The following is a 26,659-nucleotide window of genomic DNA, read 5'->3' on the forward strand; positions in this document are numbered from 1 at the left end:
CAACTGTTTTTATTCTTTTCTTTGAACTTTCTTTAGGGTTCATATTTTGGATTTCATCTTCGATTTCTTCTAAGTTCTCCCTCCCTCTGGGATCCACATTCACTATTTCTTTCAGAACTAGATAAAGGAGAAGGTTCATTAGAACTTATGGCTCTTTTGAATGCAAGATCTTCTTCAAATATTACATCTCTACTAAGTTCAATATTTTTTGTTCAGGTATGAAAATCCTATATGCTTTAGAAGTTTCACTATACCCTACAAAAATACCTTGCCTCCCAGAGGGTTCTAACTTGGTTCTCTTCTCTTTTGGAACATGGATATATATAGGACATCCACAAATTCTAAGATGACTTATATTGGGTTTTATTTTAGTAAATACTTCTTTAGGGGTTTTATCTTTAAGATAGGAGTGAGGACTTCTGTTTTGAGTATATATACAACAGTACAAGAGGCTTCTGCCCAAAGATAGTATTCTAGATTTTGGTCAAAAATCATAGCCCTAGCAGCTTCTATAATTGTCCCATTCTTTCTTTCTGCTACCCTGTTTTGTTCTGGGTTATAAGAAACAGTGTACTCCCTCTTAATCCCCGATTCTTTACAAAACCTTTTAAACAAGTCTGAGGTTTATTCTCCTCCGTTATCTATTCTAAGGGTTTTAATTTTATGACCTGAAAATTTTTCAGTTAATGCTGTGTATTCTTTAAATCTTTGTAGGATTTCTTCTGATTCCTTGCATTTTAAAAAGTAAATCCATGTTTTCTTAGAGAAGTCATCTATGAACAAGATATAATACTAGAATCCTCCAAGTGAAGGAACAGACATAGGTCCACATAAATCTGAATGAATTAATTCTAGTACATTATTAGCTTTCCTAGTACTATCATGAAAGGGACTTTTGGTGCTTTTACCCAGAGCACACCCTTTGCAAATACTAGGGGTGGAATTATTTAATTTGGGTAATCTAGTAACCATCTTTTCCATAGTTGATAAAGTTTTAAAGTTTAGATGCCCTAATCTTTTGTGCCATATTTCATTTGGATCTTCAGCTTCGTGAACTAGGGCTTGAATGGATCGACTAGATTCTGTATTCAATTCATACAAATATCCCTTTCTTTGACCAATAAACTTTTCTTTTTTAATGGAAGAGTTCTTAGCCCAAGTTAATACTTTGCCATCCACGAATGCAACATTGTGTCCATCATCTTCAAGTGCTGTAATTGAGATTAGGTTTCTTTTAATCCTTGGTACATAGAGTACACCTTTAAGAAGAAGAGTATTTCTTGATTTTAGTTTCAAAGTACAATTTCCAATTCCTTCAACGGAGTGTGCTGAGTTATCACCAATGGTAACTTCACCGTTAACCTTCTCTGATAAAGAATCTAGAGTTTCTTTGTATCCCGTTATATGTCTAGAAGATCCGCTATCGATCATCCATGCTTTGTTTGAAATTTCATTTGATAGAGAGGAATACAAAAACACGGTTCTCAGGATCATAAGTATCTTCTTCTCTAATGACATTTGTACAATTTGCCTATTGTTTGGAATTTTCAGGACAATTAGATCTATAGTGTCCAAATTTTTCACATTTGAAACATTTTATTTTAGATAGGTCTTTCTTGGGCTTTCCATTTTTTTGATTTCCCTTTTTCTTCTTGAAATGCTTCTTCTTGCCCTTATAGGAGTTTGCATTAAGAACGTGAAGTTCTTCATCGTCTACTTTTGGTTTCCCTCCTTTTTTTAGTTTTTTGGATTCCTCTTGAAGACAATCATTCTTGAGTCTAAAGTCCGGAAGCTGATCTTTGGCACTTATTCCTTGTGCGAATGTCTCCCATGAATCTGGCAATCCATCTATAGCCATAAGCGTTAATTCTGTGTCATTAATGATGGTTCCTATGCTTGATAGTTCATCTCTAATGCTGGCAACTCTTAGGAAATAAGAATTTATTGATTCTCCTTTCTTTATCTGAATGTGATTCAGTTGCCTTTTTAGTGCAAGAACCCTAGTTGCATTGTTTACTTCATATGCATTTCGTAATGCATTCATCATATCAAAGGCAGTTTGATGTTTCGTAAGCATAGGTACAATATCATTTTTAACTCCATCCAAGATGATTTGAATAGCTTTTCTATTTCCTTTGCTCCATATAGATTTGTGCGGTTCAACTGGGGGTTGTTTGGATGCTCCATCAACGAATTGTTTAACACTGTTCTCTTCAAGAATCATCAAGATTCTGAATTTCCAGGCTTCAAAGTGTTTTTTCCCATCAAACCTGTCCTCGGGTCTAATTGTGTGTGCCATTGAAGATAGGAGAAAGCTATTGAGTATATATGAAGTCTGATACCTGAATTTCGCAGAGCCCTAGATTTAATAACTTGGCTCTGATACCATGTAAAGATTCTGCTAATTCTTTGTTCTTTGGATCATACTTTTAGTTTAGTCTTGAATTGTTGAGAATGATCTTCTAAGTACTATGATTATTCAGATTATTGAGGAATTTAAAATTTATCTTGAAAGCAGATCTAACACTCTATAATTGATCTGATAAAATAGAATATCTCTGACTTAGTATTCGCTGGAAGTGAAATGCTTATAGGAGCAGACTGCTGTGAATTGTGTGTCCTATAAAACTGCATTTACAACCGACTATATGTCTTTTTTAGAGGGTATGTCCCTCAAGGGACATAACCCTTAACTTGGCACTAATTATAATTCTCCTAAGTTGGCGATCTTAAGAGACTCAGATTAGTAATGACTAACTAACTAAGTGTTAGTTTAGTCAACCACCAGACAAAAGCATGACTTAGAAATCTCCGGCACCTATAGGAGAAACGCATATATTTATTAAATGCCAATCATTAGATATATTATCATTAAGGGAAGGTACGATCTGTATTGTCAGACCTGGAGGTTTATCTTGGTTAGTATTTTAACAATAAATCACTGTATTATTAAAAGGCCATTTAATTCTCTAAGTGGAAAAGGACATTTTTCAAAATAGGAATTGAAGATGAAGAGACAGGCAGGGGAAAGCGAAGAGTCAGAGGGCTATTCTTTAAAAGAACAAAGAGACACATATGCTTGGATTATGTTTTGATTTTCTTCAATTGGAGAATTTGGAAGCTCAACTTTCAGTTGGTTTGAGTATAGAAACTGTCTGGCATGGAGACAGTGAGCGGAAACCCATTTTTGTTTGGAGACACTGCATAGGTGTTTCATATTGTGTTTCAGGTTTGTATTTCTGACTTCCAGTCTCGCTGTAGTTCTGTAACTATGATTGGATTTTGTCACAGATCTGAAGATTTCGTTGTAATATGCATTTCTGAGACTATATTTTTATCTGGGTATTTTTTGGTATTTTTCTGGTTGATTTGAAATATATTGCATGAAATTATCTGTTTAAATTTTTGTGATATCTTTTGAGAAATTTGGGGAAAAATATTTGTCCGGGATATTACAGTAGTATCAAAGCAATGTATCCTGTCAACCTGGAGGGTTAAAATTTGCAAAAATAAAATATTTACAGGTTCTAAAACTTTTACTTTTGGCCATGAATGTTGCATGGTGATCAAAGAACAAATTTATAGTTATCATTTATCTGCAGGTAAAGAATATATATGGGGTTTATTGAGTACGAGAAGCTAAATTTTGTATTTGGCGTGGAGAACAAAATTTGAGTACGTTAATATGAAAATGTCGACATATATATTTGGGCATCTGACTATCAATTGAAATTCACGTTCGTAAATAAAAATGTCTAATTATTCCATCCGACAATATAAAAGTGACTATATAATATATATGTTTGAATGCCATTTGATAAATATTAAAGTTGGGGAAAACTTTTATGAAGATTATGTGAAATATGTTGTTGGGGAAGATATTGAGTGATTTTAGGAGATATTAATGTGTGATATAATAAAAAGATCGTTGAGCAACCATATGTTAAGATTTTGGAGATTTTACCCGATTGATCAATATTGCAGATATAATAAAGGTTTATTTCCTTGATATTTTATTGACAAAATATTGCATGCCCATGTCTAATGTAAGGTGATTTATATAAAGTTTGACATATATTTGAAGAAATAATAATCGTGACTTGAATGCTTCCACCACCGTAAGGCATTGGTGTTTCATTAGGAAAATATTTTAATATTTAGTGTAAACTTAATGGTAATTGAAAGGTTGGTGTTAATAATATTTTTGCAATCTGCCCTGTGCGGGCCAAGAAGGTGAGACAATGGCTTGTTTTGGTGTTTGAGCATGTATGCATAGCTTTTTTTGCCACGGGCATGAACGGAAATAAAGGAAGTGTTGTGTAAACATCAAGCCTCTAGAAACTCTTTCCATCCTATGCCAGCCAAAATCTTGCTGTAAATCCTGAGCAGAAATGCAGATTCTAGGCATAGCAATATTCAATATTCAAATGTTGCATAGTGAATAGAGAGTTGTCTATTGGTGCAAACTCCTTGAACACATGCTACTCCATATCTGTTGAATGCTGTTGGTATATACTATTGTCCATAGTTGTTATTCCAGATCAAGAGTCATGTCATTTTCAGTTTGTTGTTGCTATTGAAGTCAAAAATTGTGTTGGTTGATTGGATATCATCAACAGGCATCATTTGAATGACATATTCTGGATCAAAGGAGTCCATAGAGGCCATAATGTGGACTTTGTCAAATATTTCCCAATAGTGTATCACAACAGTAGAAGTTATTCATCTTCAAATTATTTGGCAGAGGCAAATAGATAAAGATGTACCTAGAATTTATTTGCAGGTCTAGTTTGTAATTTGGGAAGATGTTGGGAGACACCAAATCCCCTGGTGTTTAAAGTTAATGCCTATTCCTAAATAGGGCATCTGTAATGTCATCATTTTTAGTTGGTTCCTGCAGTTGGTCAGGTTAGTTCACCATCGTGACCCTTGTGAGCTAACAATGGGATTTGAGGGTCTCAGTTTTGTGGTTATAGGCTTTCCAACAACCTATGGTGTGTTTTGGCCCCTTCCGATGAGCTCAGTGGAGTTAGAGGAGTTGGAGGATGCTCTCGGTTTTTATTTCGGGCTTCCGATTTGGGCTCCAAGAATCTTGGAAGGAGCATCTATTTATAGTAAGTCACCTCCTTAGGTTCATTCATTGTCTTTCATCATTAGGATCACTTTGGTGTTGTCAGATTTCGATTTTGATGCTTCTTCAGTTGTTTTTGCAAGACAGGTGAATTATTATTAATCTAAATATGTTGAGGTTGTTATTTTTGTTAGTGTTGTTTGGTAGTCACCTCAGTATCATAGCTCATTGGAATCGAGATGAAAAGTTTTAAATCATGGGAACAAGAAATAGTGGTCTTACGTGTCAAAATTTTAAGTTATGGTGGAAAAGGTCATTTTCGGAGCCAAAAGCAATTAATAAATTAGTTTATAATGACATTTTATTATGTTTTAATGTTGTGTGTGGGAAGCTTCTTAAGTGAGGCTCATCTGGGAAACTTTGTGCCATTTGGAGATTATAAATATGGGCCCATTTGATGAGTAAAGTATCTAATTATTGTTTATCTCTTATTTTTGCTGCCTTTGTGGCTTTCCTAAGTTTCTTGCTTTGTGCCCTGGCTGAAGTATAAGGGTTTTTGAATTTCTGAGAAGATCTAAGTTTCGGATTTGAGGTTGTCATAGGCAATTGTGCTGAAGTATACAATTGTCTAATTCTCCTACTGTATTTAGTGTGCCTTGTGTTATTTCTAGGATCGTTTCTGCAAATGTAGAATCATAGCCATTGTTATTGATGATTTTCCAAATGAAGAGACATGTCTCATGAAGAGACATGTCTCTATGGTTAAACATCACTAGCTAACATATCAATATAATAGTAATATAAATAACCATATAGGTAACTCATCTTAAGCATATATGTAATATTAATATGTTAACCATACATGTAATATATTATTATATTATTATATAATAATATATAATATATAATGTATAACATATATAATATATATTATATTACATATATAATATATATTATATTGTTAATGGGCCCTTGGTCTACTGGTGAAGTTGAATGGCTCACAAAGAGCCCTCCAAGGATCAAGTCTTGCCGAGTGCAAGGCCCAAGGACATCATAAGGGATGAGGTTGGGATCGTGCCCCGGGCGAATTTGGCAGCGTGGATGCTCCTCAGTCCTTGGCTCTAAGACGAAGAGGTTTCAGGCACGAGTGGCCCGTATCGGGTTCCTGAAACGTCTAGGCGGCCTTCGCTTGGTTGGTAGCTCGCAGGCTTTGTGCCTCACTGAGCTGCGTCGCAGGTCTGAACCCTCCATAAAAAAATTAAAAATATATATTATATTATTTATCTTAAAGATGATTTACCATCAATAAGGTATCTCATGATAAAATCAATCCGATAGAAGCTATAACCTTAACACTCCCTCTTAGCTAGGGAGGATTTATAGAACACATTATGCTCTCAAGAATAAGAAGAGATATAATCTCAGTATGATATTCAATTCAGTGAGGTTAAATTTCTCACCTTTCATAGACACAGTTGAAGTGATTTCCATAACTTTAAAACACCACCTTAAGTGTGGCCTATAGTAGTAACTATGGTGTCTGGCAAGATCCGGCCCAAAGAACCATAACAAGTTGGTTATCATGGTGTTTGGCAAAATTCGGCCTAAAGAACCATGATAACAGGTCTACCATTTATAACATCGCCCTCTTACAATGGTTACCTTCTGTTTGTTTGTTGTCATGATTTCCAACACTTCGGAACAACAATTTAATGAAGTCTGTCATGATAACAGGTCTACATTTATAAGATCGTCATCTTATAATGGTTACCTTTTGATCATATATGTCAATGAAAGATCGTCACCATTTATTACATGTCATATGTGAAATAGTAACCACCATGAACCCAGTTAGAGGGTGGTACAAAGGCTTTCAACTTATTTTTTTCTCACGATGAATAATGCATCACAAGTAGATTCACTTAGAACTTCTCCTCATAAAGAAGATATCATTCACAAAGGATTGCACCTCAAAAATTCTCCTTGTGAACAATGACCCTGGGAAGTCAGGTCCAATAGTTACTCCCTTAGACTCTCTTCCCCAAGGATTCTTGTTAGACTCACTCTGAATCCAATATCTAATTTTCTGGTGATAAGTCATCACTTCCACATGATATACATAGGAGTGGGCCCATCAAAATCATGCAGTTACCCACATATATTTCTAGACTCCCTCTAAGTATCAATCTTCTAAGCTCCTGCATTACCTTTAGAAGAAGTGTCATCTCCCTCTTAATGTAGAAGAATATCATAATCTCAATCATCAAAAGATGTTTGCTTCAAGATCCTCACTTTATCCATCTTGATCATCAGGGTATTTGGAGCCACTATCATCAGATTGAGTCTGCACAATATTTGGTAGCATGTGTAAAGTACTGACCTTCCTTTCTAGTAGGAACATCCTTAGACATAAAGGAAAGGATCAAGGCAAATGACTTTTATAGTATGTATAGGATTACAAACAGAGAGAGAGATTACAATGAGTAGATCAATGTAAAAAATAAGAATACCTATTTGCACATGAGGGACTATAGATATTTTGTGAGTGGAATGTCTCTTTTCTTAAGATGTTTCAAGTGGGAATGAAACATTTGTTATTATTTCCCCCCACAATGTAAAATTCCCACTCTTATATTTTTGAACAACTATATTAATTTTCTTTTCTTTCTTTACCTCTGTGCAACAAATTATCCCGCAAGATTCTCATTAACATGCTTCCTAATGCAATCTGCTTCCTTGTTCGAAGTACCCTTCATTGTATTTGTTGTGTTGCTTAAAAATCTTGAGGATAGATCTCACATAGTTTGGAGACAAGCTTGATGTATCTCTTATGGACCCTTGTATGAGTAAGGATATGATATGGCAAGTTCCTTTGTAGGTCAAAATATTTGTACTCATGTCATGTAAAACTCATTTTGAAATTCTTCCTCTCTAGTTTGAAGCCAAACTTTTAGATGTGGAATGCTGGGGAAGCATAAAAGATGACCATCCTAGACTTTTTACCATATATAGATGCAAGTAGTAGCTAATGCTCTATCAAGTCTGAAACCTCAACCATTTACAATTGTATTCCCCATTAGTACTTAAGAAGTTCCAAATTTATCATAGACCAAGGTCTTCCCAATGTCTTGTATATACTAGCGGCTCCTTTATAAGCCACATCTTCAGATTTCTTGGCAAAAGTATATTAATTCATTGTAATTTGATTTTGAGACTTTTTTAACCTCTTTAATAATCATTTCTTTAAAATGTATATATCTAAATTATATAAAATATCATCACATATATTGTGTAGTCATAAATCCATTTCTACACATAAAATAAATAAAGGAGAGTAAATTTCATACCCTTTGCTTTTGTTTTGGGCCCATTCCTTATGCTTGGGAAATATTATCACTAACCTGAGATTATAAAATAATTGTTGATCACTTATAGTAATCTTGCCTTGATTCTCATGCATCACCACCTTTTTGATCACGTAAAACGCTAAGTCAAATTGGTATGAACAAAATTCCCCTAGTACGATGCCTCTTATCATGGGTCCAGTGAAATTGACCTCTGTCTTTCTTGCAGACTGAAAGGTTTGTACCTCCTTTTCTTATATTTATTTCCATGTCCTTGCCTATGCTTAGACTCATCTTCCATGTTATTGGCACCTTATTTTCCTTATTTTTGCCTTACTCCTACGATATGTGTGGTCACCAGGTCTTAGTTGGTTGTCTAACCAAACTCTGATTCATTTTAATGGCCCTTCTTTGACTGCATTCATTGTCCTTAGTTTACTTAGATGAGACTTATATATAAACTTCTGTGTTGATTCTTCCCATCAAATATTGCTAGCTTCCTCTATAATATTTGTTTCTATATCCATAATTTAGTGGTTGATTGACCCATTTCAATCTTAATTTATTCATCTGCCTTTGTCCACAGGAGTAGAATGATATCTTCCACTTACTAAGGGTTCGACGCCTGACGTGTCTCCTTTTGTCCTTATCTCTTCAAGGGAGGTAGAGTGTTTATGTGAATTGCTTCTCATGTGCTCATTGATTCTGTAATACACTTTTGCTAATAATATATGTTATTGGTTAATTTAAAATGTCCATCGTGCCTCTCATTGACCAATGCGGAACTTTGTTTCTTTATCCACAATTTGCAAACATTTTGGTCAAATATTCCATATTATTTCATATTGTACTTACTATTCACCAAAACTGACACATCTTAGTCAGTGCAATTCATGCCACATGCATTTGTGTAGGTATATAACAAGCATTTATTAATTCTTTCTTAGTGGTGGTTGTAAAATGGTTTGGACGGAATCCTCGATCGAAGAACTTCCAATGGTTTCTAACCTAGTCATGTCAATGAGGTATCATGTAGGGTCGATAACAACTCCAGCTTTGTCAGAAAATCGTTATCTTGAATTCTTGAGAAACTGTTGCAGACAATACCTTTTGAAGAGACAAGCCCGTGCATTTTCAAACGGTTAAGATTTCAGTGTGTACCATCTAAACACAAGCCCGTACAATGCTTAGTCAACAAGATTTTATGGCTGATGGTTGCCCAATATTTGCATATATGCACATAGACCAATTACCGTTGACGGATCTGTGAGAGATCAAATGTGCATGATAATTAGATCCATAATTCAAATCACTTGATCTCCATCACTTGATTTATTCTATGCATGTTCATTTGCAGGATGGCTCTAATACCATGTTATTTCTAGGATCGTTTATGCACATGTAGAATCATAGCCATTGTTATTGATGATTTTCCAAATGCAGATTTGAGGACTCATAAATATGAGAGGAGTCATGAGACATGTCTCTACAGTTAAACATCACGAGTTAACATATTAATATAATAGTAATATAAATAACCATATATGTAACTTATCTTAAGCATACATGTAATGTTAATATGTTAACTATATATGTAATATATTATTATATTATTATATAATATTATATAATATATTATTATATTATTATATAATAATATATAATATATTATTATATAATAATATATAATATATTATTATATTTTATATAATAATATATAATATATAATGTATAATATATAATAGATATTATATTACATGTATAATATATATTATATATATAAGATATTTAATAAAGATGATTTACCATCAATAAGGTATCTCATGATAAAATCAATCTGACAGAAGCTACAACCTTAACACCTTGGAGATCAAATTTCTGAAGGTAATCATTGAGAAGTTATTCAATGTTTAGGATTGTGAATTTAATTGCTAGAGGCCATGATTTCTATGCTACAGGCTGCTGATTCAATGTTTGAGGCAGCGATACCATTATTAAAGATGCCAAGTGGTAAACTTCGATTCCAATTCGCATTAGGGGATTGGGAGGCATAATCACTGGACCTATGATTTACAGTTCTGGTAATTGGTAACAAATTACGGGCTGTGTGAGTATTGGAAGAGGCCTGCGTCTATTCATTTCTGATCTGCGATTTATATTTGGGCCTGTGGTTTCATTGTAGAGACCATCGTACTCCATTAAGGGCCTGTCATTGGGTGTACTGGGCTGCGTTCAGCAACAAGGCAGCCAACTGGCATTATCCAAGGGTCACGTCCAGTCATTGCATGTATTCAGGCATTATTTCTTTCAGCAATACTATCAAGAAGTGGCTTACAGCACAAATATTGGATGCAACAAATTATATCAGGTTCCAATTTGGTATTTGATAAAATCAGTAGCCTTTCATATATATTTCAGTGAATTGTTGCTCTAATTAATCGGAAAAACAGTAGCTGAAGGGTCCTTGTTATTATCTTAATCAATTTGAAATTAGAGTGACAAAGTTGTTACTGTTATACTATTGTTGTAATTCTCCATTCTCTTCATATCCAAAATTTTAAAGAACATTAAAAATATTTGTTTTTCCAATCACACTGCTGGAGACTTCTTTGCCAACTGTTTGACAAAATGTCAAATTTCTGGTTTGATAAGGAAATAAATGTGTTAAAGCTTATTGTTGAACTATAACCAGCTGAGGGTTATTACAGCATCCATGTGAGGTCAGGAATGCCATCACTTTTCTTGTAATCATTTTTAAATGTAATAATTATGCCCAGCTCTGACATGGCAACAAATTTCAGATCTTCCCTATGTGTGTTCACTTCTTTCATATTTGATTCTATATTTATCATGTATAGAAAACACAAATAAGCACGTTCTCTCATAATTGCAAACTGAAGTTCACACCTTACAAACAAGCAAACTGTTTGGCAAATTTCAAGACTGGAAGGGTGAAAATTTGCCATGCAAATCTGAAGGCTCTGCAATTGCAAACCATTTAACTCCATTTCAGAACAGTGAGATATGTGTTGTCAAAAGATAAGAGGCAAAGTGTTTGATGGAATGTCTTTGTGGAGTAAATGAATATTTCTGAATTTTCAATTAATACTATTGTTCGTTCAAATACCAATTTGTGAAAATTCCGACAATTAAGACAATGGAAAATCTGAAAAATAAACTTTTCTCACAAGAATTTAACGATACATTCAATGGTGATCAGCTATGGGGCTTGCAGATAGAACAGGAAGTGGGCAATTGGTTGTATATGATTGGCTTACAATTAGAGTCCATGTATTCCCTAGATGTGTTCTCTTCAAGTTGAAATATTAGAAACATATTTGTCCAAACCAGACCAGGCAGATTGGAGACTTCTAAATTGGGCCTTGCAGCCCTCAATGCTCGTCTTGGTTCAACAAAAGTTTATGGAACATGTACAATAAGATGTTAGGCTTGTAGTTGTTTCATGTCTGAGTGAGATCACATGGATAACAACTCCTATAACACCCTATAATGATGACATGTTAAGGAAGGTTTTGCAACTAATTGGGAAAAGCTTTCAGGGGTTACATGATGACAAAGGTCTTTCCTCTGTCCAGAGGGATAAGATCTTTAGGAACTATGACAAATGTCAAATCATTTTACATTATGATTGACCTTGGATGTATTGATTTGATTCTTCAAATATTCCAGTACTTCTTGACTGAGATCAGGAAGCGTCATCTAGACAATGTGAGGGCTTGCATGCACACACTGATTTCCTTGATCCGTGATGAAAATGATGAAACATGGCAAATGCATTTAGATTTATTAGCCTCTTGGAGGAAGGAGCAAGTTGTATCCCCTATTACTTACGAGTTCTCAAGGAGATTGGTTGAACATAAAATTGAAGTGTTTAAGGAGCACGATTGAAAATGAACCAATACCAATGGGCTTACAGGTTACAGGATCTCCATAAATGAGCAAGAACCAAATGTGAAGAGAGCAGATTTGTTTCACATGGACACTTGGACATCTAATCATGTTTTTTGGGGATTGTAATGAAGATAAGACAATGGAAGAAATTCAAACCAGCAATGAAGACAATGGGAATCTCATAGCTTGGTCCCAACAAAATAACACAAAAATTGGTGATGTGTTGAATTAAGCTATCGTTAAAGGTATGGAATATACAAATCTCTACATTAGTGACTTGGAGGTTGTAATTGACACACATTCTGTTAAGGATAGTCTTACTCAATGTGAGAGCATGTTGGGATCTCAAGATGCTTCCAAAGAAGTTTACAAAACTTCACATTGTGAGAAATTGTTTGAGAATGATCGCATAGCAACAACCTTGTCTTTGTACACAAATCAATCATACAAGGATGTGGAGGCATATGATGACATTGATAACACTTATGAAGAGTATAATGAATCATGTGTTCTTTACAAAAACAACTCACTTATGCATGATAGTGATATAAAGGACCTATCAAAGATGGCATTTAAGGACCTATCAATGACCAATCAGAAAATGCTCTTCATAATGTCAATGATAGAAGCATTCTTTGAAGAATCGGCTGAATGTTACTGCCGCTTCAGTTTGATATGAAGACACTTATAGGATCATTGAGGATCTCTATGGGAAGGTTCAAATGGAAAAGAGGCAAAGGGGCATGGAAGGGGATTATTTTGTTGCTGATTTGCAAGTGGCCAAGACAGCCCCTGAATCTTTGAAATCAGATAATTTATGTTTGCTTTCAGATAGGGATCATATTTTAAAGGTTGCGGAAATATATGTTGATAAATTGAAGAAAACAGAGGATGAGGTTAAAAAGCTCATCAAGTAGCTTAACCATACATGAGAAATGTTAGAGAATACACATATTGCTCTTCAAGAAGGAGTAAACTAGATTGTTGCTACCAATTAATATAGGGAACAAGAGGATAAAGGAAGGTTAGGGATTTTTAGGGAAGCGATTAAGGAACTTGATAGCATACATCAGACCTATGACTTGGATAGCTGTCCCAAAAGATCAAGTACTAAATTTTTGGATGAGCTAGAATTTCTATATCAGTTGGTTAACTTTTAGTTAGTTGACAATTCTTTGTTTGAGGTGGATGCTGATCGAACCTTGATAATCCACTCTTCAAGTTAGATGGGGACATTTTTTTCGATTCAAATGGTGGGGGATGAAAATGACTGTTGATTTCAGACCCAGGTACAGATCCTAGTAATGAGGGATGGTAGTAATGAGGGATGGTCACAAGATTGGAGTCGTGGATTAGTTTTTGGTGTTAGCACTACTACCCACTTATCAATCAGCCTACACATGGGCTCAGATGTGGATCTATAGGTGAACAAGATGGATCCTTTGGTTCAATGAATGAGTGGTTTTGGATTGAGGATGGGTGGTAGATATGTTTTGATTTGATAAAATGATTTTTTAGCTTCTTCCTTACTCGTGATTTCTATGTGTTCAGTGGCATTTTAGATTGTTTATTGTTGTGCTAGTTCCTTCCTAGTGTGGGTGTTGACTTTAGAGTACTTGTATACTTTAGTGCAACTAGTCGTGGGACATTTTTTTGGCACAACTCAATTATTCTTCATGACTATTTGGGATAATTTGAGTCATTATGGTCACTTCAAAATAGTAGTTTGTGTGCTTGTAGTGAGTTGGGCTTGTTGGAATAATCATTTTTCCTACACTAGCACTTGGAGGCAAACTGTTGACGACAAGTTTATAGTAGTTGACTACAACACTCATACTTGGATCATGATTGATGAGATGTCTTATGAGGTGGTCTCTCTCGAGTTACCTTGGCAAATATATATCATGGCTTTGATCTCAATGCTCTTAGAGTTTTCAAACCTATGAGAGTTATGCATTACATTAGTAACTGATGCTAGGTTGGTATATGCCTATAGTGGGTGTTATGCAGTTTGAAAGTTTATTAGAAAGATGGCTTCTTGAAATACTTTTATCTCTTCATATCTGAGAGTCGTGATAACATGATAGTCCGGTATCCTGGGTATTGACTTGCTTGGTACATTACTTTAGTGGGGGTTTAATTAGTAGCTTCACAATTCCAGGCATGTTATTTTTATGTGTAGAGAGCAATAGTTTGTTAAAGTAACATTCTTAAGGATTATATGGGATCCTGGCATTTGGCTCAACTTGTAGCTGCAAATTGCTTGAGGGCAAGTCTATGGAAAGGGAGGATTGTAATGTCCTCTTTGCTAGCCAATTCTTGCATGATGTGTTGATTAGCCCTATTTGCCTTGGTCTCGTGGGCTAACTAGGACTTCCCAAGGATTAGAGTGAGATTCATCCAGGGCAATTCTAGTTTCAGGTCAATCAAAGTTGTTTCAATAAGGGTTCCAGATACTTAATCGTTATAGTAGTCTACAGGGTTTAATAATTTTGGCATTTTAGTTTTGGACTTGGAGTGTTTCGCCAAGATCTTTCTAACTAGCTATCATACATGGTTTTCTGAGTCTGATTGGGTATTTATTAAATGCCTGAAGATTTCATAGTTAATTAGCAAAGTGACTATTGAATTAAAGTACATATTAATAGGTTACTTAATCATTTAAAGGGCATTCTATTTCTTAAGTGGAAAAGGACATTTAAAAAAAGGAATTTAAGATGAAGAGACGGGTAGGGGGAAAACGAAGTCACAGGGCTATTCTTTAAAAGAACAAAGAAAAGCTCATTTGTATATGCTTGGGTTATGTTTCGATTTTCTTCTCTTGGAAAATTTGGAAGCTCAACTTTTAACCAGTTTGAGGAAAAAAACCCTCGAGCTTGGAGACAATGGATGAAAACCCATTGTCAGTCTGAGACATCGTGTAGGCGTTTCAAGTTCGTATTTTTGATATCCGATCTTGCTGTTATTTCTGTAAGTACAATTGGATTTTGTCCTTAATCATTCCTAAGACTATATTTTCATTTGGCTATTATCAAGTATTTTACTAGTTGATTTGAAATATATTGCTTGAAATTATCTATTTAAAATTATGAGATATCTTTTGAGAAATTTTGGTTAAAATATCTGTTTGGGATATTACAATTTATTGGGCCAAGTGGGTATTTAAACTGTGGTTGCACCATTAACAAAGCAACCACTTAACCGTTACACCTCTAGATGCTCCCCAAAAATTTCTAGTTTATTGTTTGGATGCAAGTCTCTTGTATATTTTAATAAGACATCTCAATTGTTATTATATTGCAAAAATTCAACTCTTATTATTATATGCACTCATTGCTCATGATAAAAAAAAATGTTTGCAATCAATTAATTGAAATACAAAATCAAATCACTGTCAAACTCGTGGTTAGCAAAATCCATTTTCGGTTAGATAGGAAGTCATTGTGATTCCTCCAAATGAAAGCTTTACGAGGAGTTCCTTGTTTGAGAACCCATTTCTGCAACAAAAATTGATCCTGCTAAAGAGTCCTTTGAGAAGAAAAAGCAACTTTAACCTCTATTCCAAGTCTATTTGCATCTAAAAAATCTCGTAGGCATTTCTTTATAATTTGCAAACTATGATTGGGAGCCAAGAGAGGATTGGATGTTTAGGAATTGAGGAACAAGATTGGAAAGATCCAAATATTCCTAGAACTTGCCAAATCAAGTACATAAATCTTGCTGATCCAAACCAATCTTGACAAAAAACTAATATTCTCACCCAACAGTTGAAGCATCCTTGTGGATGTACAACTTAAGAGGAAGGTTATAAATGTGAATCCAAATGAAAACATTCAAACAAGATGCATGCTTAGGGTAAAAATATGGTTACTACAAGCTTAAAAACAAATTAGATCTACCACAAGATCATAGAGGTTTGCTCCATGCTTACTCACAATCCTCGGAGGGATAAAGTGGAGACCTTGTTGAAAGAAAGGAAATATTGCATTACTCTAGCTTTGGTTAGGAAAATTCTACACAATGAATTTTTTTCTTTGTACATATTTTAATGCACAAATTCGCCCACCTAAAAAAGAACAGTCATGTTGCAAATAAACTTCAACGACACATCTTTAGAGCAAGGTATTCGTCTTGGATACAACAATATTAAGGGGAATATTTTCACAAAGAATCCAACATCCATTTTAGGCTGCTCAAGAGCTTCATGTAGAATGTTTTGAAGCTACATCAACTTCTAGGTGGGGGAAATTTTTGAATTTATGGTCATTGTAAAGTTAGATTAAGTTGATACAATCAAGTGGAAAGATATTTGTGCAAGATCCCTCAACAAAGGATCAAATTTTGTTCAAGTGAAGATGGTATTGGCACTCTAGAAGCACAAGTTTTGGCATTATTGTAGAGCAATAAAAAGCAAACCAAATAGTAGGTCATTAATCAAATCACTATTCGTTAGATCCCTCAACAAAGCATCAAATCTTGTTTAAGTGAAGATGGTATTGACACTCTGGAAGCACAAATTTTTGCATTATTGAACTGCAATATAAAACAAACCAAATAACAGGTCGTCAATCAAATCACTCTTTGATAAAGAAAGGATCTAGAGGGATGAATTCCCCGTCTTCGTCTCCTCATTTTCAACCTATAGAGAGCCACCCATTTTTGTCCATATCTAAAGAAGCACCTTATGACTGCTACACATAAGAGATCAAAGAGGTTGTTGGAAATGACATTTTAGAATGAGTCTGTTGATGTGAGTTTTAGGACCACCCCACATGTAGGATATAGTACCAAGTATTCTACCCTTTCTTGAACAAGGAAACACCAAATGCTTAAAAATATAATAATATTGTGTGATCAAGCGAGTGACCACAAGTTTACATTGTCTAATTGCAACTTTCTATTGGACAAAACTCAATTCTGCGATGTGAATTGTTAGTAACCATGTGAGGACTTATGCTATTTTATTGTGGAGGATGTATCAACTTTTTTTTATGACAAATGATATGGAAATTTGAGCTCTTCAACTAATTCTAACCATGATTTGAAAAACTAAATGCAAAAGGTATTGGAGTTTGAGAGCCTAAGCTACTTTTACTACTATACCAATGCAAGAGACTATTGAAGATGTGAAACTAAACCAGTCCTTGCTTTGCCAATTTAAACAACTACACTAAGGAGGGTGCTATCTTCTAAGGATTTATGGATGATTTTCAAATTGCTTATACACCAACACCACAACACATGCAAATCAATGAGCATAGGGCAATTGAAGTTAGGTGCTTGCAATTAGCTTAGTCTAACCTTGCACTGTTGCTTGCAATCAACAACTACCAAAAGGTATGAACATAAATTTCACCATGAAACACTATCAATAATTTCTTTCATCGCCTAGTCAACTACTTAACAACGCCTATTCAATATAAGCGAATCCTATTCTAAGTGAGAAGTATGGAAACAATCTTAGTTACCGGATTCGCCTGGAAAAGGCCGGATCCGGGCTCGGGTCCGATTCGGATCCGGATCCACGTATGGATCCGTGAGGATCCGGGCAGGATTCGTAATCCTGCCTATGGATCCGGGCAGGATTCGTAATCCTGCCCGGATCCTCGAGGATCCACGCGCGGATCTGCGTGAATCCGCGGCAATGACAGGAGGATTATACAAAAACGTGGGCCCATTATCATTTTTTTATGTTTTTTTTTTCCCTAAAGGCCCTAAACCCTAAAAACGACCCTCTAAATCACAATGCAAGTTCATTTGCTCTCTATTTTGCTCTCTCATTTTGCTCTTTCATACTTGCTAGTTTGAAGTGAAGTGCTTGGATTCGAAGGAGATCGGTTGTGGAGCTTCAAATACCTTGCAAGAAGTGTTTAAGGTATGCATTTCAACCATATGTTTGAATTCTTTCATAGATTATTGATTTATTTTTAGTTTTCCAAATTTTCAAGTTTTTGTGCAAGTCTGAAGTATGGTTTTCTTTCACTTTTTCTAGATTGCAAGAATAGAACAATGAGTAGTCAAGGCTCAGTGGGTGGGGGTAGGGCTGCATCACCAAGCTTCAAAATTGATAAGGGGTCTCCTTTATGGAGACACACAACAAGAGTTGCACAATGTCCTGGGGGTGGGGCATACATATGGAAATGTAATTTTTGCAACATACAACATAGAAGCTCTTATTCCCGAGTGAAACTACATTTTTTGGGCCTTGCGGGTGAAGGAATTCACATGTGTCAAGGTAGTGATAAGAAGGGATTACCAGCTGCACAAATAGCAGCATTAGCAAAAGAGCAAGATGATGCTGATAGAGCAGTTGCAAAAGCAAAACATGGTGCTTCCCAAAAAACAAATATACCAACGCCATCATTTGATCAAACAAACACAAGAACACATCCTTTTTTGCCTATGCCAACTACAAATGATGAAGATGAAGACCCATCTCCACTCACCCGCAAGAGAGGCCCACTAGATAGGGCATTCCAAATTGAAAAGAGAGACATTGCTGATCACAAAATTGGACGTTGTTTAATTGCAAATGGTGTTTCATTTAATTTTGCTAGATCACCTTATTTTAGGGAGATGGTGGAAGCAATAAATGATGCACCCCATGGTTACAAACCGCCTGGTTATGAGAAGTTACGCACTACCATATTACATGATGAGAGGAAAAATGTAGAGGCTCAACTTCAACCAATAAGAGATTTTTGGGTTCAATCGGGTGTGTCTATTATTTCGGATGGTTGGAAAGATTGTAGAAACCGTCCATTGATCAATGTTATTGCTGTATGCCGTAAGGGGACAATGTTCTTGAAGGCAGTTGATTGTGAAGGGCAAGTGAAAGATGCAGAATTTATTTCACGCATTCTCATTGATGCCATAGAGTCAGTAGGTCCTGATAATGTTGTTCAAGTGGTCACGGACAATGCAAAAGTTTGCAGGGCTGCAGGGATAATTGTAGAGTCTAGATATGATCATATCTTTTGGACACCATGCACCGTCCACTCTCTCAATTTAGTGATGAAAGCAATTGGCACCGAAATAGATTGGGTGAAAAGGATATATGAGGAAGCTGAAGAGATTCAAATGTTTGTGACAAATCACCACATGTCACAAGCAATTTTTAGGAGTTTCTCGGACTTGGAGTTATTGAAGGTAAATTTTTATATTTAATATATAATTGAATATTATTGGATTCCACAATTATTAATTTTTGTTGTTGTTTACATTAACATGTTTTAATTTTTAAATGTTTTACTAACTTGAGTTTAACATGTTCTTAGGTTGCTGAAACCCGCTTTGCCTCTCACACAATCGTCTTGAGACGACTTGTGAAGGTAAAAGAAGCATTGAAGCATATGGTCATTAGCCCCCAATGGGGCATTTGGAAGAATTCCAATACAGCAAGGGCTTTAAATGTGAGAAGAATGATACTAGATGAGGATTGGTGGGGTCTTGTGAGTTATGTGTTGGAAATCACCGATCCAATAATGGCAATGCTTCGCTTCGCAGATAGTGATGAGCCATGCCTTGGGGATATTTATGATTCCATGGATAGTATGCTGGAAAAAATTAAAATGGTAAGTTTTACGCTCTTTTACAACAATTTTTTATTTGAGAGATATCTAGATTCTAAAGTTTAAATTGACATATTCACTAATTATAATTATTATTCATATTTCATATCTTAGGTCATACAGAGGAGGGAGAATGATCCTGAGGACACCCTTTACAAGAAGGTGGAAAAAATTGTTCATCATCGATGGAACAAGATGACCACACCTTTGCACCTCCTTGCATATGCTCTATCCCCGAGGTACTGTAGTTCTTATCAAATGTTTGTGCTTATTTTATCCAATGTTTGTGCTATTGATATTTGATAGTGTTCAATTGTCTTTTGTTATCCCCAGGTACTATAGTGCAGATGTACTTCGCCTTCCAGGTAGAGTGCCACCATTTAGAGATGCAGAGGTTGCAGATGGGTATAAGAGGGCACTAGCTAAGATATTCCAAGATCCAGAGATTGGGGCAATTGTGAGGAGTGAATTTGCTGCTTTCAACTCAGGTGAGGATTTCGACCCTATTGCCATAGCAGACCAAAGCAGGATGGGTGCCATCAAATGGTGGTACCTTCATGGGCGAGCCTTCACGTACCTCCAACCTCTTGCCATAAAGGTCCTATCCCAAGTAAGTTTGTAAAATTAAGCTTAAGGTTAACATTCTCAATTCCTTGAATTTATTATTTAATTTATTTATCTTGATTGTTGTATTGATAATTTTTAATTTCTCTTTAGGTTGCCAGCTCTTCTACCGCTGAGCGGAATTGGAGTACTTGCTCCTTTATCCACTCAATCAAACGCAACTGGTTGGCTCCAAAAAAATCAGAAGACCTTGTGTTCATTCACAAAAATTTGCGCTTGTTGTCACGGAAGGATCCTAAGTACAAGAAGGGGCCCGAAAAGCTTTGGGATGTAGCACCCGAGACTCCTGATTTAGATATGACCATCCGAGATCTTGCTAGATCCACTTTGATTGATGTGGATGATGATGAGGAGGATTATGAGTTAACAATCCCCTCTACTACTAGTGGTTTGGGTTCCTCTACTAATACAGATGCAGCACTTGCAGCTCACCAGTACCCCTCTGATGCGGATTTTCTTGAAAATCCATTTGATGATTAAATAAAAAACTTTAGTGTTGACTCTTGACTCTTTTATGAGTAAATCATGTTATAAACTTTAAGTTTAATGATCTATATTTTGAATGTTACAAGCTTTCACTTTCAGTAATTCAATGTGAATGTGTTGATTTCTTTATAATCGTGAAAATAGATTAATTATCAATGTCATTGATCAAGTATACCAGATTCATACTATGAAATGATTTAGTTTTAGAATTATGTATATTTCTCTTATTTTTTAGTATATATAATGCATATATATATATATATATATATATATATGCACGAATCCTCCACGAATCATAATTGGGAAAAAAAAAAAATCCCGAATCCACGGATCCGATTCATGTGCCCGAATCGGATTCATGTCACGAATCGGCAACTAAGGAAACAATGCAACACACCAAAATAATACAAGTATCCACCATGAAATAATAATGGATCTACAAGTACATTGGTAACATTTCAGCAACAATATCTCTAAATTCTTCTCTTGTAAATGATTTGAACATGTCTTATATAGACGAGTCAAGTAAAATGGATGGCCCAAATTGATCTAAGATCTATGGTCTAGATTGTTCAAAATAACGCTAATCAGGTGTTAACCTAACTACCAACTACACGCATCAAATAATGATCAATGAGAAAATTATATTGCATTGAATACATATCCTCTTGAGGATGAACCAATTAGAAAATTCGATTGGGAATACATTAAATGTCTTCTGCATGTGCACTTGATTAAACTTGATTGGTTGCACTTGTACATGATAAGTTGGAATCCTTTGATTAGTTGAAGATGAGTAGGCACAACCTCAACATGTTTTTTTTTTTTGATCCTACTACTCCATCTTCTGCACCTTAAATATCTTCTCACTAAAATGTTCCTGGAATTGTACTAGTAATAATACCTTGGCCTTGATCCTTCATGACTTGAACTTGAAGACCACCTTCTTTCCTTGTTTGGGCTTGACTATGACTCTGTCACTTGCATTGTTTGTTAACCATTATATTACCTGCAATCACTTTGTCTTTGAACTTGATTTGTACCCTAATTTTTCTTATTATAGGATATATGTATATTTGCAATTTGATCATCACTTTTGTTGAGGTTTCCAACAAATTTGGATATATAACATTGATCATCATAATCCTTTCCTCTACATTGTCAAAGTTATGGGGTTGCAATGGCTGCTCCTTTTAGCCCTAGGATTGTTGGCTTTGCACTTGCACTTTCATCTTTAGTTTCCAATTCTAGCCTTTTTGTGTACTTGATAAATCACTTGAGCCTTGTTGATGCTTCCGTTCAGTGCTAGATGTTGTATTGTGATTGCCTCGTTGATGCTTCCGTTTTGCACTAGATGTTGTAATCATGTAATGGTCAACCTTGAACATCATCCTTGCACATGAGATGCTCAGCCCCTTGCTTGTCATCTCCATCTTGGAAGTCACCTATTACTTTGAACTTTTTCCTTTAAACTTGGTCTTTGAGGTCTCCTTCCTTTATGTACTCGCTTGAGCTTTACCTTCTAGGGTCACCTCCATCTCATCATCATGCATGGAGCCTTTCAAAACAAGAGGGGAGACTTGTGCTGGAGATAAAATTATTGCAAGAAAATGATCATCAATATTTTAATCAAGAAATCAATTTGTGACTTGCTTCTAACTAGCAATTATTCAACCTTGTGCATCTTATGAAATCAAATTATGAGTTTTGGTCTAATTTCAGAATTTCCCACTTGAGCATGAGCAGCAAATCACTAATTTGGTCAGGGTTTTACCATTGCCTATTATATTTTTAGACTCAAACTTGATTGTAATTTTGGTTAAGTTTTGAATTCTCTTCAAAGTTTAAGTCTACTATTGCGCTAACCAATTTCATAGTCTTGATGCTCTTTGAAGGATACCAAACACTCAACTGGTTCTCTCCATTCTGATTTTAGCTTCTCTTAAGTCTGGTCTGCTTTAATTCAATCTACTTGCTTTTGGTCTGAGTGTTGAATTGTGGTTCGGATGGAGGCATTTGACCACCCTTTATATGCTTCTCCCTTAATGACACACACCGTTGCCTTACTAGGCCAATCTCATATGATTAAAATTTCTTGGCCGACTCTCCTCTATGTTTCAAATTTCTTCTCAATGCTGGTCGATTTTTACTCTGGGAAATCAGATTTTCTTTTAATAGTTTCGATTTTTCACCTTATTGCAAATCAGGATTCATCTTTTGTTTTGGGATTTATCCCAATTGCTTGGTGGAAATCTTGGCGTCTTTGGTCTTCAAGCATCAAGGAGGTTGGATTTCCGACCTTGGTTGGGCTTGCTTGCCCAAGGGAGGTCAGATTTCTGACCTCTCTTGGGCTTTCTTATTAAATTCAGTTTGCCAAGATCTTAAAGTGTCAAAAATGTATGTTGAAATGATATTAGATCTTCACCAAGTTTCGGAATTTTTACCATGAAAAGTTCATTTTTTCACCATATTCTTGGATTTTTTGTCCAAATGCATATCTGGTTGTCATTCATGACTTGAACTTTTACAATATTTGTTGAGGACATGATATTTGTTTTCTTGAAGGCATGATGATCAAGTCAAACTCCTAGTCATATGTTTGAAAATTTCATTGACAACACCTAGTTTTCAATCTTGTCTTAAGATTTTCATTTGCTATGCAAGTTGGATTTCAGCTTTGAATGCAATTTGCCCAAGGGAGCTCCAATTCCCAACCTCTCTTGGGCTCTTGTATTAAGATCAACTTCAAAATCGTTAAGTCTTAGAAACTCATCTTGGCACAATCAGATCATTCACCTTGCCTAAGATATTTCGTTTGCTCAACGAAGTCAAAATTTCAACACTTGATGGGACATAATCCCATAAATTTGGTGGAATTCGCATGTTGTTTGGAACATGGTTGGGATTAGATCAGAAATTTTATGAAGTGTTTTAAATTTTTCTCACAGTAACCAGATTTTACCTTCCCTTAATATTTCTCATCAATGTGCAAATCAGATTTCATTACTTGGTTGTACAAATTGCTCCCATGGTAGATCAGAAATGTGATAGTTTTCAGGAATTTTTTCTAGAAGCAAGCTTCCACTGCGTTAAGAACTCTTTGCCATAGGCAGGTGAGCAATTAGCCTTGGTTTGGGCTTTGGGAAATCTTCCCAAGGGAGGTTAGATTTCTGTCCTTGGTTTGGTCTTTGGGAAATTTCCCTGTGGGAGGTTAGATTTGCGACCTTTCATGGGATCTAGTACTAAGATTGACCTCAAAATTTCACAAAGTGTTGGAAACTCAGCTTGGAGTAATCAGATTTTCAGTTTTATTATTCTATGTTTTGCACCAACATTCAGATCAAATCCTATCACTTGTTTGCATAAAATGCCTTGGGTTGAATTGGAATTTTACACCTGTTTGGAATTCCGATCAATACTCTATCCAACTCCCATGTTTGCTAAAGTTTTTCCAATAGAGGAGATCAAATTTCATCCAGGATCTCACTAAGTGTATGGATCATGACTTGACAATTGAAACTTTTAACTCATTCAAGGATCCTGAATTGCAAGTTTGCTCAAATTTCTTACCTTGTCAATATTTTAGACTTAAAGATTTTGCTAGACTAAGACTAAACTTGACAAACCACTAAATCACTAAGCAGATGAGGGAGTCCCCATTTGCAATGGTGTGAAAAGGTCACAGCATAGTTTAGAAGATAGTAAATCAAGACATATCAAGATCTATCTATCCGAATGGAGTGACATTCAATGTTGTTTACTCACCATATTGGCAATAGATGGTGAAACGATTAATGAGGCTCAAAAGAAGTACGAGGGCTCAGGTTTTGAGAAGGTGTATAGCATCTTATTGAATAATGAGGTGAAATTTTTAGAGGATTTGTTGAAGTCCATAAGGGATTCATATGTTGAAACAAGGATGGCCATTGCTGCTAATGGATAAAAAGATTCAAAAAATTGTCCATTGATCAATGTTATTGTAGTGTCCTTTAAAAGAGCAATATTTTGAGAGTAGTGGATTGTGAAGATTGGCACATTTATTGCTAACATTCTTTGTCAGACCATTAAGGAAGTGGGCCTTGAAAACATTGTGCAAATTATAACATATAATGTCAAAAGTATAAGGTTGTTGAGTTATTGGTTGAGAAGCATTAATTGCACATTATTTGGACAACTTGGGTTGCCGACAAAAATTGGCAGCAAAATTGATTGGATCAAATAGGTGTATGTTAAAGTTGAAGATACCCAAATGTTTGTGCTTTCAACTCAATTAAGCACAATCGAGATGAATTGAAGCACACACTCTTTGTCAATTCAATAAATCACAATAGACTACACTCAAAAAACCGAGGACTAGGTGTATGTACATTCAAACTTGCAGCTTTTTGCAAAACAAAGTGGCCACCAGGAAGAGGAGGCAAGGAGGTGGGATATCAAAGACTAAGCTTATTGACTTGGATGCTTCCACTACAAATGCTAGTGCGACTAGTTGTGCTAGTGCTAGCGACAAAATTTGCGGTTCTTTCAATATACCACTACATACATCATCTACTGTGAATGGTGGTGATGATATTTTTGATGACCCATTTGATCTTTGATCAGTGATGGCTGATTGTTGACACTTGACATTATCATTTTTTCACTTCAATATATATCATGACATTTGAGTTTGACTAATATCTGACTATATGGTGGTGTTTTTTGAAATTAATTACAGCTGCAAATATGCATATATTTCGGATTTTTATATGATTTGTATGGACAAGCCCAACCTATTTTTTTCATCTGATCCTGCAAGTTGAGCATTAAAATTTTTCTTGAATCAGTACTAACTTAACTTTCATTCGAGGGATATCAAACCCATTGATTTTGGACAAATGGATTATTGATTTATCATTTTGAATAATCGTTTTTGAAACTTCCAATTTGAATCTTTTCACTTTTCTTTTTAGTGTAGTTGAATTTAATTTTTTTGCTATTATTATGCATTGTGGCAAAAATTATCCTTATTGGGATGTCTTTGCTGATTTTGATGTTGTGAAATTGACATTTTTTGGGTCAATTCCAATGTCTTATGAATTATAAAAATTTCAATTCTTTTGTAAAATTGTAAGTCTAGATCTTCAGTTCTTTCAAGTGTGCATTAATATTATTTCAGGCCCAACTGAAATTTAAATGTTTTGGAGGGAAATGGCCAATATATGTAGCACAAAAGGAGATCAAGTGGGGATGCAAGAAGGTTTGGAAATTCTTCATTGTGCTGAGTTTGGGTCTACTAAATATGATATGGATGCTGATATGTATCCTGCTGTATGTGAAACATGTTTATACATCATATTGGAATTGATATTGCTTGAAGGGGGCATATCTAGTACCATTTATTATTAATTTGAGAATGTCATGACTTTTTACTGTCACGATTTATTTAGCCTGAAATTGTAATGCCTGAGGAATTTTTGGACTTAACTCAAGCCAAGCACACTACTTACTGATTCAGTCCTGAAATTCTACTGCCTGAGGAATTTTTGGACTTAACTCAAGCCAAACACTACTTACTGATTCAGTTTTCTCATCAGCACAAAGTACATTCACAAGTATTAGATGAAAAAAATATAGGATGCATTATTTTTTTCCCTAGAACATCAATGAAA

The 26,659-nt window shown here is 35.3% G+C and overlaps 2 protein-coding genes across 2 annotated transcripts in view; both read left to right on the forward strand.

Annotated features, from left to right (window-relative positions):
* Positions 1–26,659, forward strand: part of LOC149534537 (uncharacterized) — a 101,419-nt gene that overhangs the window by 61,340 nt on the left and 13,420 nt on the right. The window lies entirely within an intron of this gene.
* Positions 12,575–21,110, forward strand: LOC149534538 (uncharacterized). Its single transcript, XM_089803381.1, has 8 exons — positions 12,575–12,819; positions 13,019–13,223; positions 17,792–17,995; positions 19,138–19,476; positions 19,605–19,901; positions 20,013–20,137; positions 20,232–20,508; positions 20,616–21,110. Exons 1-8 carry the CDS (start codon positions 12,575–12,577, stop codon positions 21,000–21,002), a joined length of 2,079 nt encoding a protein of 692 aa, XP_089659507.1. The 3' UTR covers positions 21,003–21,110.

Source organism: Cupressus sempervirens, chromosome 10 (assembly GCF_028749045.1).
Source record: "Cupressus sempervirens isolate cs-2001-9-10 chromosome 10, ASM2874904v1, whole genome shotgun sequence".
NCBI lineage: Eukaryota > Viridiplantae > Streptophyta > Pinopsida > Cupressales > Cupressaceae > Cupressus > Cupressus sempervirens.

Bases quoted from the DNA above. Each gene is read 5' to 3' on its own strand.
- LOC149534538 (XM_089803381.1), top strand. From the start codon at position 12,575: ATGGAATATACAAATCTCTACATTAGTGACTTGGAGGTTGTAATTGAC. The intron at 19,902-20,012 runs GTAAGTTTTACG...TTCATATCTTAG, and splicing joins TGCTGGAAAAAATTAAAATG to GTCATACAGAGGAGGGAGAA. The intron at 20,138-20,231 runs GTACTGTAGTTC...TGTTATCCCCAG, and splicing joins GCATATGCTCTATCCCCGAG to GTACTATAGTGCAGATGTAC.